Source organism: Eleutherodactylus coqui, chromosome 9 (assembly GCF_035609145.1).
Source record: "Eleutherodactylus coqui strain aEleCoq1 chromosome 9, aEleCoq1.hap1, whole genome shotgun sequence".
Classification (NCBI taxonomy): Eukaryota; Metazoa; Chordata; class Amphibia; order Anura; family Eleutherodactylidae; genus Eleutherodactylus; species Eleutherodactylus coqui.
In genome coordinates, this window is record NC_089845.1 from 60,561,462 (window position 1) to 60,575,379 (window position 13,918).

The 13,918-nt window shown below is 43.4% G+C and overlaps 1 protein-coding gene across 4 annotated transcripts in view; it reads right to left on the reverse strand.

Annotated features, from left to right (window-relative positions):
• The window catches only part of ATP9B (ATPase phospholipid transporting 9B (putative)), a 265,069-nt gene that overhangs the window by 200,056 nt on the left and 51,095 nt on the right, over positions 1 to 13,918 (reverse strand). For all 4 annotated transcript variants that reach the window (XM_066579467.1, XM_066579466.1, XM_066579464.1 and 1 more), the window contains exon 7: positions 11,955 to 12,006. In XM_066579467.1, the coding sequence (XP_066435564.1) occupies positions 11,955 to 12,006 (52 nt within the window). The remainder of the gene's footprint in view (positions 1 to 11,954; positions 12,007 to 13,918) is intronic.

Consider the following 13,918-nt stretch of genomic DNA (forward strand, 5'->3'; position numbering starts at 1 on the left):
CTAGAACGGGTCATAGAAGAAAAAGGATTCACTTTTCGAAAGAGGCGTTTCATATATAGTCTATACTATACCATGTAGGGGGTCTCACAAGGACAGATTGTAATTGAGGAATCCGTGATCGCCGCCCGTACAGAGGATTCGCAGTAAAACCCAGGCATTGAAAGACATGAACCTTCACTTTTTCCTTACACTTCCGAATACAAGTTGCGTATTCTGCGAGCGGAAGAAAAATCGCAGCATGTTCTCGTTTCCGCAGGCAGCCTCCATGAAAGTCAATGGAGGCTGTCCAACTCGCAGCTCATACGCAATTAACATTGCATATGTGCTGCAGGTACCTGCGTCATCGCGATGGCACAGGAAATGCAAGCATTGGAGGAAAACAAAACTGTACTGTGCATGACTGACAGCGAGCCACAGCGGTCATCTGCATTACAGAAAAATGAGGTACGCATGCCAACCATCCGCATTCGGATTCCGACCCGTTGGTGTGAACCCGGCCTTAATCACTGCGTTCGGAATTGGTAGTGCGTAACATCTTGTGATCAGTCACATGATACCACGTGATAGCCATGTCTTTATCTTTTCTTAGATAATGTGCTGACCTCTCCTCTGCTAACAAAGCTGCCCCTAATGACCCCACATGACCAACACCACCTAGTGTCATCCCAGGAAAGACATCAATGGATCTTGGACACAGTAGGTCATTTGGTTTGACAAATCACATTTGAGGCTGAACCATACAGATGGTCGGATACGCATCTGGTGTAAACAGCATGAAGCAGTATATTATGGGTGATGGGTTCACCATTAGGGTTCATCAGGCCAATGGTGCTGCTGTTATGGTCTGGAGAATGTTTTCCTGGCATGGACTGGGAGTGTTTGTCATCCTACCACAATCCTTGAATGGTGCATGCTACAGGGGCCTATTAGCTGCAGCAAGTCTTCCCTGACCATCGTTCAACCGGATAATGCTCCATCTCATCGAGCTCAGATCACTAGGGATTGGTTGGAGGAACGTGGCAATTCATTTTCTACACTGCCTAGGCCCCAAACTGACTTGACTTTAATCCCATTGAACATCCTTAGGATAATATGGAAATGGCTAAGAGATCTGTTCCCACTTACCGTCAAAATATGCACCAACTGACAGAGCTGCTGCAGTCAGTGCCTTTGTCGAGTTGAGTATGGAGGATGTTTGCCACTTTGTGGAATCTATTTCCTGATATCCAAAGCCCGTGATTGCCCAAAAAGGTGAACTAACCTGCTATTGAGTAGGTTTTCCTAATTCAGTAATCGTTCAGTCTAATATAACTATATACACTTACACAGTTTACTTTGTAGTGATATACTATCCATATTGTGGTATACACACTGAGGTGGACATGAGGGGAACAAATTAGTTGTATTGGGGGAAGAAAGGGGCAAAAAAGGGAAAGAATTTTAAGAGTGAGACATGTTCATCACCTCACTTGGTTTCACAACCAGAATACATTGGGCGGATGGCGATAGCTTTGCTTGGTGGCTAGACAACTGGATGCACCCTACACTCCCGCTTTGACTCCTACACTTCACCAAAGTGCACTTCTACACTGTGGCAATTCTGCCATGCTCTGCTCGGTGATTGGGGTGCTCTACACTTCTTTCTCTTGTCTCTTGTTCCTGTGTGTTGCTACTGTGTTTGATCTTGATCTCAGCCTTGTTCTTGACCACACTCCTGCCTTGCCTTGTCTTTTGGTTTTCCTGCATAGTACCCCTTGTGCTTATGGTTTTGTTTCACAAAGATTGAAAAAAAAGAAAAAAAGAATGAATGGGTCCACAATGCTTCTCTGTTCCCACTTCAAACACATTCAAAAAATCCAACAGGATTAAAGTCTATGTGTATAATAAGAACTTTCATAGCTGCTCACATAATCCGTGACATTTAAACCACAGTCACAGGACTACGCTAAAACAGCCAGGAACGCCCGCAAACCATATGTTTTTGCACTAAAATTGCAGAAACTCCTCCCACTTGTGGCCAGCCAAGACCCCTTTGCATGTATTTCCCATGACTGTCAGTAACTTCAGATGTGTCCTTCCTTAACTTCTCTCCAAATCCAAAATAGTTCAAGATGTTGATGCAAGATGTTAAACAAACATGTAAGCCTCTGTTCACATCTGCATTCAGAGCTTCCATTTTTCTGTTCCTTCGTGGAAGCAGGAAAACAGAATCCTTGCTTGAACTAAATGGCAATGAATGGATCCTACTGACCATAATGGTCAACATGCTGCACAATTCCCTCTGGGATTTTGGCTGAATTTGCACCAGAAGCTCCAAATGGAACCTCTGATGCACATGTGAGTAGAGCCCAAGAAGGAAAGGAAATGCATACCTCCAATGGATGCTGTGATGCATGCCTTTTACACACGCCATAGACTCCCATGTGAAAAGAATTATGTTTAACATATACTTTTTTTACTGGATGGCGCAAGACTGTGTTTAATTAGAATCATGACAAATTGTATAGCTTAATGCAATTCAGAAAAGTTAATGGGCCACTCCGGTGATTTATTTTTCATTATGTAGCTAGTGTTACCTTGTTTATTCCTTCCTATCTGCTGCCTGATTTCCCAATCTGTGTGATGCTGTTACATGGGGCCTACCACAAAAACAGCCTAGAGGGGGACGCAGGCACTCCTATCACAGTGACTGCTGACAATCACACAGCTCCTATCACAGTTATAATAGAGGCGATTACAGCTTATCCTCCTGATTGTATACTTGTGATCTGTAGTTTATTTCTGTGAATATAGAAGGTAATGATAATTAAACTGTCCTCCCAGCAGGCAGAAATGGCATATCTTCTAGCTAATGCTGTGTTGATGCATCATGGGATTAATGTGAATGTGAAACCAAAGAATTTCACCATCAATATGGTGCTGGTAACTAATCAGAGGGCTGCACTGCATGGAAGTCGCTGTAATAACATCACAGGAGGGGAAATATAAAAACATAAAAACCATCACAGAAAATGGCCATATACTTACTGAGTAAGGAGTGCATATAGATGCATCATCTCAACATGCAGGTAGCTGACTACCAAATCAGGGAGCGAATTACACCTGTGAGGGACACCGATGAGACAGCCACTCACACAGCCTCTTAATATAGAGGGGGGTTAGCTGCTTGGTACATACTCTACGGGTGGGTCGAGTTCTGTTGGCGGGAGCCCCGCCACGAGATCCCACCGTGCTCGCGGCATGAGGACATTACTTACCAGTCCGGATGTGTGCGGGTCGTCCAGCATCTCCTCCGTGCATGTGGGCGGGCCCGCCGCCGGCAAGCATACCCCACCCCCACACATGCGGAGTGGAGGATTTTTTTTTGTTAAATCTCCCGCTTTCCCGGGGTACCCCCAGCACACACGGAGTGACAGTTCCGGGTGTGCCGCAGATCGGACAGCTTCCATTGACTTTAATGGATGCCGTCCCTGCGCGATCCACAGCAAAATGGAGCATGCTGCGAGAACAAGCCTGCATGCTTGTTAAGCTGCGGGCACCCATTATTGTCTATGGGCGGCTTGAACTCCCGATCATCCGCACGGGTTCTCCCACGCGGATCCCGGAAATCAAACCTGCCCGTGGACATGAGGCCATACACAGAATGTAACAGGCATTCATCACCTTTAAGGTTGGACACATCTGCATTCACTACTGTTCTCTGAATACAAAGCTACAGAAGACCACAGGCCTCCTGTATAAAGTCCAGTACAGACAAGATGAAACAGTAGCCCACAGTATACTGAACCTCTGGTTTCCATGCATTCTCCTTCTATCATGTGTAACGTCTGCACATTTTCTGGCAGGGAATAAGATCTATTGACAACCTTTGTTGTGACGCTAAGTTTACAAAGAAAATTATGTAATTAGCAAATGTCCTTAAAGTACTTAACATATAAAAAAGACGAATCAATATGTCATTGAATTCTCTTTTCAGCAACTTGTTAAAAATTTAGTGTCCTCCTTCCAGGAGCTAAACAGGTAAAACCCACCCTTGGAAGAAGTAAGCAGTTCAACTTCTAGAATGGATGAGCTCCTCATCAACAAGAAGCTCACAAGCTTTCTCGAGCGCTCCAGCTTTATCCTTGTTTTCTACCTTTTGGCGTGGAGTCCGTTTTTTTCCTTCCAAAACAGTTTCACAAAAAGGGTAAATGAAAGCCTAACTATACCGCAGAACATAAAAGGAAAACCTGAGGCTGGATTACCAAACGGCACCTTCGCATTTGAAACATTTATGCTATATCCACAAGATACCCATTTATAGAAAAAATATGGCGCATATGAACGCCACTCAATGGAGAGGAGGTTGTGATTGGATGGGTTACTCCAAGGACCCTCAAAGCTAAGAGCTGTGCATAAGCGTCTGCACCTGTCCACTTCAGTCGAAACAGCTGGTTAGCACCTTGTATCAGTAAACCGAAATCAGGGTACCAATATGAAGGGCCATATGGGTCAAAATGTACATACAGTAGCTGTTTGCATAAGGCCGAAATCTGCTAAATGGTACATTGAATGTTGCTGGTGCCCTTTGTTTACCACTAGATGTGTAAATCTACAAGTGGGAGGCATATGTAGTAGACTTATGCCAATGTAACGGTTTAAGTCCTCAAAGCTATATGCAGGAAAGGCTTTGGCCATAACACACTTGCCTCAATGTGATGGTTTCTCTTATGGAGAAGAAAGTAATCCTGTAGATATGATACCTTTTACTGGCTAACAAAAAGATATGATGTTACAGCGAGCTTTCAAACCTACTCAGGGTTCTTCCATACGCATAATAGAATAGATCCAAAAAAGCATATTATATATAAATACATTCATATAAAAAGGGCACAGACATGGTGTGATTAATTTGCACTTAAAACAATACCAGAACAGGATGACTAGAGGAGTAAATACTTAAATAGCCCACTGATAAGGATCCGAAAGTTTTATGGTCTGTAAATTGTTGTTAGGGGTCAGCAGGCCTGTGTGTTATTTCCACTCCGGATTTCTCATCTGGTCCACTCTACCATGAAGCCTTCTGAAATCTTCAGGCCTGTGTTGAGTGATACATTTGTACTCCCAAATTCTTCTATGACATTGAGATTTGCAGTTGTCTTTTAATATGGTAACTTTCACATGTTCTACGTTGTTTCCGTGGCTAGAAAAATGCGTCGCTACAAGTAATTCAGTCATTCTTTGTTTATTCGCATGGCGATGAGATCTCATCCTCGCTTTCAGTTTTTGTTCTAGTTCTCCAACATAAAGCCCCCCAAACGGGATATTAACTACACAGGATCAGATACACAACATTGGATGTATAACATGTGAATGTCCCCGGGATCTTATAGTGCAGGTTCTGCAGCTTCTTGCATTACATGGATAAGTTCCTTTTTGTGTGTCGGAGGACAATGCACTTCTGTTTATAAAGTTCCTAAAATTTGGAAGTTGCCTGTAACATAAAAGGAGATTTGGGTCACTAGAGGTACATAATCATTTTCTTCCTTCTCTGTGTATTGGAGTAGTTGACTTCTGGGTATCCTGGTGACCCTATTGATCTGATCATCAATTGAGATAGGATGGTAGACCTGATTGAAAAATGTCCCTTTAAGATGGTATAAATTTCACCCCTGCCTGCAGGGTTAGAGCTTATCCGGTTGTATCTGGTGGCCTGGCTGTAGACTATTAACTTTTTAATGTGTCTGACTTGGAAACGTCCCATCTGAGGTAAGTGGGCCGATTAGTGAGCTTCCAGTTAAGGAATGTCTGTATTGGAGTTGTTCAACTTTTTGGACACCACCATAAAAATGTTAATTTCTGTATACGAGTAGCTCAATGGCAGGTCTATGGAGGGATGAAATGCATTGAATCTCTCATGGAATTTTATTACTTTTTGCTCGGAGATGATCCAGATGATTATGATGCCATCAATGTAGTGAAAATAGGCCAATGGTTTGATAGAGCAGAAGGCCAGAAAGTCACTCTCTGGTTTTCCCATGCGACAGTTGGTGTACTGCGGTGCCCATGGTGGTTCCAGTGAGTTGAAAGTATACTTCTTTGCCAAAGCAACAGTAGTGCCCAATCTGCGTCCACCAACTTGGAATTCGAAGACAGACTGGTTGAAGTCAGGGAAAGGGTATGTCCACACAAGGCAGGATTTGCTGTTCTGTGTCTTCGGCAGAACTACAGCGCAAAATCCATGTCTGTTTAGACATGGATTTTGAAAAGGATTTTGGTGCAGAATTGACCATTTCATTTGAAGAGGTGGAATTTGCACTGCAAATCCACTGCAGCTAATTGACATGCCATGAATTTAAATTCCGCATCGCATGTCAAATTTTGCACAGATTTTCTCCACAGCAATCTGTGGAAAATCTGCCCCGTGTGAGCATGCACTTACGCAGATCAGTGCCAAGGCACACATCATGAGCTAAAAAGTAGGATTTCTGTTCTGCATACTATATGTAATGTAGCGTCTTTTTTTACGCTAGCAGTGCCCTCCCATCCCCATCAGCATGCAGTGCACAAACCTTCCCATTTAAAACAGAGTATTTTCACAACTGTTAAGCACCTGTATCCCCAGAGGCCCCTCTTTAAGGGAGAGGTACTGTAAGGGTTGTGCTGGCTGGGATCTGTTGTACCACGTAGGTTTCTAGCAGCACAGCCCCACAGGTGTGGAATGTTTAAGCTGGCTGGGTGTGGTGTTCTCTGCTAGCCAATCACCACTGGTCTGTTTGCAGATGAATATCCGCCCTCTGCCTGGTTGGTTTGGTTTTCCTGCATGCTTGCTATAGCTGATCTGTATACTGTCTGCCTCTCAGTCTTGGGTCCGTTTACTGACCTTATGTCCGGTATGAAGCTTCCTGCATATCTGCATCTGTTTTTATGTTTATTTTCTGTCACTTTCATGTCAGCTTGTCTCCGTTCTGTTCTGCATCTATCTGCTGCCAGCTCCATCTGGTTCTGCCTGTGTGCCAGTTTTGTGTGTTACTCCTTCAAGGATAGTCAGAGCTGAGGTTCCAGCACGCGGCCGCCTTTATCGAGGCGATCACCCTGCTTACAGGTAGGGTTCTGCCATTCTCCCTGCACCTTGGGGTTAGTTGTCTTGCTAGTGTAAGAACCTGCAAAACAACGAGGAGCCTTGTAGTGGCTTGCGGGCATAAGTGACTTGGCCAATTCACGAACCAATACCTCGTACTTTCATAGCATTTCCATCTGTTATGTGTGCTGGTATCCAAGGAGAGTCTTTGGGTCCGGTTGGCAGTCCTGTCTCTCTGGTAACGTTCATGCAGGCCTGGTGTCACTTGCCCAAATGAACGTAACAACCACTTTGCAGTAGAGATGGTGGTGTTTCAGGGAAAAAAATGAAGGTGGTCTGCTTTTGGAAATAAAATCTAAGTTAACTAGGCAAACACAGGAAAACAAATTTCAACTTTCTTTCCTTTGTAGATGATGTATTTCTCTTTCATTTTTAAATTCAGACATTAGTGGATAACGTTTGTCGTAGATTTTGCTGCAGTTTTAACATCCATAGAAATACCCAACTGATAGGGCATGCTATAAAATCTGCAGATATGTATCACCTCTTCATTTGCAATGTACAGTACTACAGATTGTTGCAGAAAAAAAGCTACAATTATTTGGTTGAGTTGCCTATAGGAAGTTCTCGTTTGCCAATAATGCAACACCAGTAAAATATTAAAAGCTGCCACAGAATTTTAAAACGTGCTGTTTTACAGTATTCTGGAAATCGTGATCAGCGATTTACGCGAAATCCTAAAGTCCTTAACACGCCGCACAATAATAAGAATTAAAGGATGGCATTTGTGACATCATTTACTCCATTCTAGCGTGTTAATTTTGCGTACCAAAATACATACTAGCCTCTGCGAGCGCAATTTGAAAATTGCCATTTTCAATTGTTTTTACAGCTCTGCGCCATCTCTCAGCAAAATTTAATAAGCCATTTGCTCAGTGGCATTATGTAAATTGCATATTTGCGTCAGTCCTTTGACTAATCCTCAAAGACTTTTTTCGTCTTTTAACAAGTTGATTTACTGTGATAAGGGAGACGTTGTGAAGGTTTTCTCTCTCCCCATCTAGTATTTGAGAGGGGTTAAAGCCTAAAAGCAATGGCTGGATTACAAAAAGGGCAATATTATTCAGCAGCTTAAAATAGGTGTCAAAACAGTTCCAGTCTGAGTTAAATCAAATGCTAAAACTGAAATGGGAACTGAGGTAAGGAAACAGATTAGAGTAGTTTGGACAGATTGCTGGCAGTTGCTCATGCCCCGCAGATAAAAGTTTATCTGGCCGTATGTGCTAAACTTCACTCGAGTCATTTGTCATTCTTCACAGTAAAGCTCTGCACTTCTACAGATCACTCACTACTTTTTTAGACAACTTTCTAAATTCTGAACTCGATACCATGAAGCTACTAAGGCGCTACACAATTCAAAAGCGCCTGTTATTTTCAGCTGGCTGGAATCTTGATTACTGATGTAGGAAGTCTTTATTCAGTACAATGCCAAATTAATCAGTACAGAAAAAGAGCATTTTCACTCACACAGTATATATCATAACCTGGGGCAACTTACTCTTTAGGATGGCCCTCCTCTCCATTCATGCGTATACAGGTTCAGGACCCCTGTATTACTTCAAATTCTGGCTTCCACCAGTTTTATTTTACACACAGCAAATATATACAGGAACATAACACCATTTCACTGTCCCACAACCGGGATGTCTAGAGGGTGTCCTCCTCTGTCAGACACGTGACGGGCCCTAGTCTGGTCCACACGGGACCTCAGGCTCCTGCCGTTCCTGCCGCTGCTACTGCAGCCTCTCATTCTGGCTTTCAGCCAACTTCCCCCTGAGTGTGGCAAGAACTGATACTTTTATCTTATTTTCTGTCACACCCACAAGTGTTCTTTCATTTCTAGTACCTGAATGCCTGTCTACAGCCCCCTACGGGCCATTTTGTGTACTGTCCTTCTACTATATAGTTACAGTACTACTAAAAATAATTGTCGCAAAATTAAATTCTTTAAGCATGAAACTGTGCACATGATGCTAGCAACAAGATTTAATTTCCAGATGTAAAAAGGTTTTCATAGACTTAACTATGGCAATACCAACCTGTTTAGCTGCAATATGAACAGAGCAGTCTGCTTCTGACTCTTTTCAAATTGGCAGCGGACCCAGCGAACAGCGGATTGATGCGGATCCATATCACCGGACCCCTGCCAATCAATTATTGACCTTTCCTGAGGATAGGTCATCAACAGATAAGTCCCTGAAAACCCCTTTAAGTTATATCTAAACCGGACATATGCCCGAAATCCTAAATCTTTATGGTACAACCTCTTTGATGAAATGTTATACAAAGCAACTGTCTTATAGTTGCACATTCCTTTTTCTTGTATCACTCGGGACTGTGAATTGTGGGCACATTTCTTGGGAAATAAAATAATAAATTCCTGGGTTTATGTGCAAGCCATGCAAGTGTTAATTAGCTGGATCTCTTATACTAGGACTGAACTCATGTTGATACAACTATTAGGGCCTGGTGACACCTCGTTTTAAATTTCAGCGCTGGGTTTTCTCATAGAATACCGGATTGCCAAAAAAGACATTCAGATAGAAACATGGATAGAACCAGGTTTGCTAAAAAGGAGACCATTAAAACCTCCACTTGACCAGGGGGTTCTGTTAAGTTTTCTGGCAGTTGCGTTGGGGAAAATAGCATGGTTAAGCTCGCTATTCTCTCTGGCACAAATCTGGAAATGACCGAGACCCTGATCAAATGGAGACATTATTGATCTCTGTTTAAGCAATAAAATGCTGTGGCGACAGAATTTAGCAATGGAGTATAAAATGTGCAAGCTTTCACCCATGTAACCCCATCCACACAGGATCCCCAGAATACACGGAAGTTAAAGGCCTTTCAAACAAGAAGAGGACGTCAGCAGAAGAGGGATAAATCGCATTACAGCGGGTCACATGATGAAGGACTGAAGAGGCAGAGTGGCTGGACACTGGTAACTAAACTACATTAGCAAGACTCGTAGTGACCCAGCATGGTAGTCCTGGAACACCCCTTTAAACCTAAAAGGTTGCTGTAGATCTAAAAAAATTAACATTAAATGGGTTGTGCCAACAGTGAAAGATATCACCAATCCACTGGCCGACTGCTGGGACCCTCACCGCTCAGTTATGTCCGGCATTCTCATTAACATAAAAGCAGTGGCAGTATGTTCTTGGGATCAGTGCGGGTCCCAACAGTTGGCAGTGCGGGTCCCAGCAGTCAGAAAGTTATCTTCTTATCCTATGGAAAGGAAATAACATTCACTGTTGGCACAACACCTTAAATCCACTTACAAGGGTGAAAGTATAACTCAGCATGTGTTGTAAGGTGTGTTCACAGAACAACTATGTTGAAACAGGCATGGGAGACACCGCAGGGGCAGAGTTGCCATGCTGGACTGTTGCCACCAGTGTGCCTACTGCCAATGTTTTATTTTTTAAGAAAAGGATCTTCTCTTGGACTGTGTATTCTGTATCCATCACTCGGTTGTGTTCTGCAGTGCTGTTTACGGTATTTACTGTCTGCAATTTATGTCACTGTGTAATATGCTACTAGCGATGTTTCTCATTTCAGTCCGATGGCACAGTTCTGGTGCCATGCTACTAGGAACAACCTACACGATCCTCTGCTAGGTAGGGGACCATAATATACAGGTGTGTATTTTAACATCTTGACATGAGGCGTTCTAATATGCAGTTTATTAAACAGGCTGTAGTTGACATACTGAGTGTAGTTGGTGAGTGGCCTGTGGCAGAAAGATAACCCCTTGTCGCTGCCGATAGCAGAGAGTTCCTCAGTGACCCAGTAAAGTGCTGGGGCTCGACAGAGGGCAATAGTGCACCATTACGGGTGCTGGACATGAGTGGGCGAGGCTCCCAGTGTCTTTAACCTTTAAATGGTGGTTGTGTTAGCCATTTACACGAACTAATAAAGAGAACATTCATTACTTGGTGCAGCGTGGGTATATTATTAAGGTTCAGTGATTTGAGGTTTGAACCTCTCCGAGCTTGTAATTGTGGGACAGATCTTTGAATAATAGGTGCTAAAACCTAACAAACTATTGATAATTCAAGTTACAGACGACAAAACTGCGAATCAATAATCTGATTCTTCACAAATAAAATGCTAATTCATAAAAAGGATAATCGCAATACCAAAGTTGTCCCCTCAGTTTAACCATTTCCAATCCAATTTGTATCCTGGTTTTCCTAGGGGACTTACTCTTTTTCTGCTATTGTACAACAGCGCTATCTGCTGGCTAAAGCCACTACTGCATAAGGAGACACGTTTGATAGGCTCTGACAGCAGAGAGGCTGGCAATATACAGTAAGAGAACCCCGACGGACATTTTCCAACATCGGAGCTGTACAGCCTTCAATTATAATTAGAGATGAGCAAGTGTACTCGGTTTGGGTGTTTTTGCACTCGAGCACCGCTTTTTCCGAGTAACTGACTACTCGGACGAAAAGATTCGGGGGGCGGCATGGTGGAGCGGGGGGTAGCAGTGGGGAACAGGGGGGAGCTCCCTCTCTCTCCCCCCCCCCCCCACTCCCCTCTGCAACCCCCCGCTCACCCCCGGTGTCCCCCAAATCTTTTCGTCCGAGTAGTCAGTTACTCGGAAAAAGAGGTGCTCGAGTGCAAACACACCCGAACCGAGTACGCTCGCTCATCTCTAATTATGATGTCTTCAGAGGTCAGACAGTGGATTGGAAAGGGTTAAAGCAGTTTTCAAAGCTCAAAGAACTAAATCTAACCCCTTCATAACTGCTACTTGATGAAAGCTGCAGCTATAAAGATATGTTGGTGATCAGGTCCATGACATATGTTGTTCCAGAAGCAGACATACCGGTTTTCTCCGAGGTCCTCAGAAACACCATGTCAGCTGGGATTCTTTGATTCTGTAAATAAACAAATATACGCATAAAATATATTTCCGATCCAGATATGCTCTATGGTATTAGCATCCAAAGGTCGCAAACAGGATTGAAATGCAATTAAAATAGGATTTATCCTGGTACTTAATATTCTGCATTTGCAATTTAGAAATCAATATTTTAAAAAATTATACAATAAATAAGTAACAGTTAAGCCTCTCAGGTACTTCCAATTGGTGAACCGTCTGCACGGACTAAGAATACTAATGAAGACTGATAGATTTGCACAACATAAAACAATCTACATTGTAATACATTCTTTGTCAAAAAGCATCAAGCCCCTAGAAGAAGTTGCCGTTTTGCTGTAAAACTCGGCATGCAGTTCCATCTCAGGCAGATATGCAAATGATTAGAGTTATGGTGATTAGATGAACGGTCTTGTCACCTGAGGCCCTAAAAGTGGTTCCCCCTTGGCCTATAAAAGGCTCCTTGTGTGTAGTGACCTCTTTTTCTGTTTGTGTAGAGCTTGTTGACCACTAGACGCCTCTACGATGCAGAGAAGAGATTTCACCCAGGCTGATAGGAGGTGTTGGGACCAATGGATGCGTGACGGCACACATACAAAGCGACCGGGTTCAGGATGCCCTCGACATACCACCACTACAAAGGATCATCTGATCATCTGGAAGCATAAGCAGCTCCAACTGTTTCATGCAGAGACCGGTGGCACCATAGTTACAGGCACCTGTGTCTGTCAGGATCATTTCCAGGTGTTTGGCTGGAGCGTCCATTATTGCCTTTGACACCCACCTATCGTAGGGTCCGTTTCCAGTGGTGTTGAGAACGAAGAAACTGGACTGCTATGGAGTGGAAACAGGTTGTCTTCACTAATGAATACAAGTTTATTTTGGCTACTGACGACGGCTGTGTTCATAATAGTGGTATGAGGGATAATGACAGCTCGGCAATATGTTCGGTACATCCTGCAGCCACATGTGTTCCTCTAATGGCGGCTTCCAAGAGGCATTTCCCAGCAGGATAATGCTTGGTCGCACACACAAGGGCGTCACAGGAATGGCTCCACAACATTGGCACACTTCCGGAACCTACCCGGTCCCCAGATTTATCACCAATAAAACATGTATGGGATCATCTGGAATACAAACTTCGACAGCCTACAAGTTTGCACAATCTAGAGGCCCAGTAACAGCGAATGTGAAGTGATATGCAGCAGGATACCATACAGAACCTGTATGCCTCCATGCCCATCTGTATCACATCCTGTATCCAAGCTAGAGGTGGTACAAAAGGGTACTAGAGCCTCCATGCCCACCTGTATCACATCTTATATCCAAGCTAGAGGTGCTACAACAGGATACTAGAGACTCCATGCCCATCTGTATCACATCCTGTATCCAAGCTAGAGGTGGTACAAAGGGGTACTAGAGCCTCTATGCCCACCTGTATCACATCTTATATCCAAGCTAGAGGTGGTACAACAGGGTACTAGAGCCTCCATGCCCATCCGTATCACATATTGTATCCAAGCTAGAGGTGGTACAACAGGGCACCCTTCAAGGGGTCAGTTTTCTGCAATAAATTAACCTTTTGCTCCGATATTGTAATCCCTTACTTACATCAATGTTACAATCACACATAGAAAGTTTCATTCAATTCAGACAATCAAGAACTGGTCTAGTACTGGGCCGGAACTATGCTTCAAAAAGCAGACAAAATCATTTGAATTTTATTAGTTTTGTTACAAAATAACTTCTTGAAGCTAAAGAAATCCTCTGGTAAGATGACTTTTCCACTAGTCCCTGCTATGAATTTTTATCCAACCACAACATTAAAGGCCTAATTAAACCAAGGGTCCAGCTTCTGAGACCCCAAGTAGACATCTAATTTTAAGGGGCACAGTTGCACTTGCCTGCTC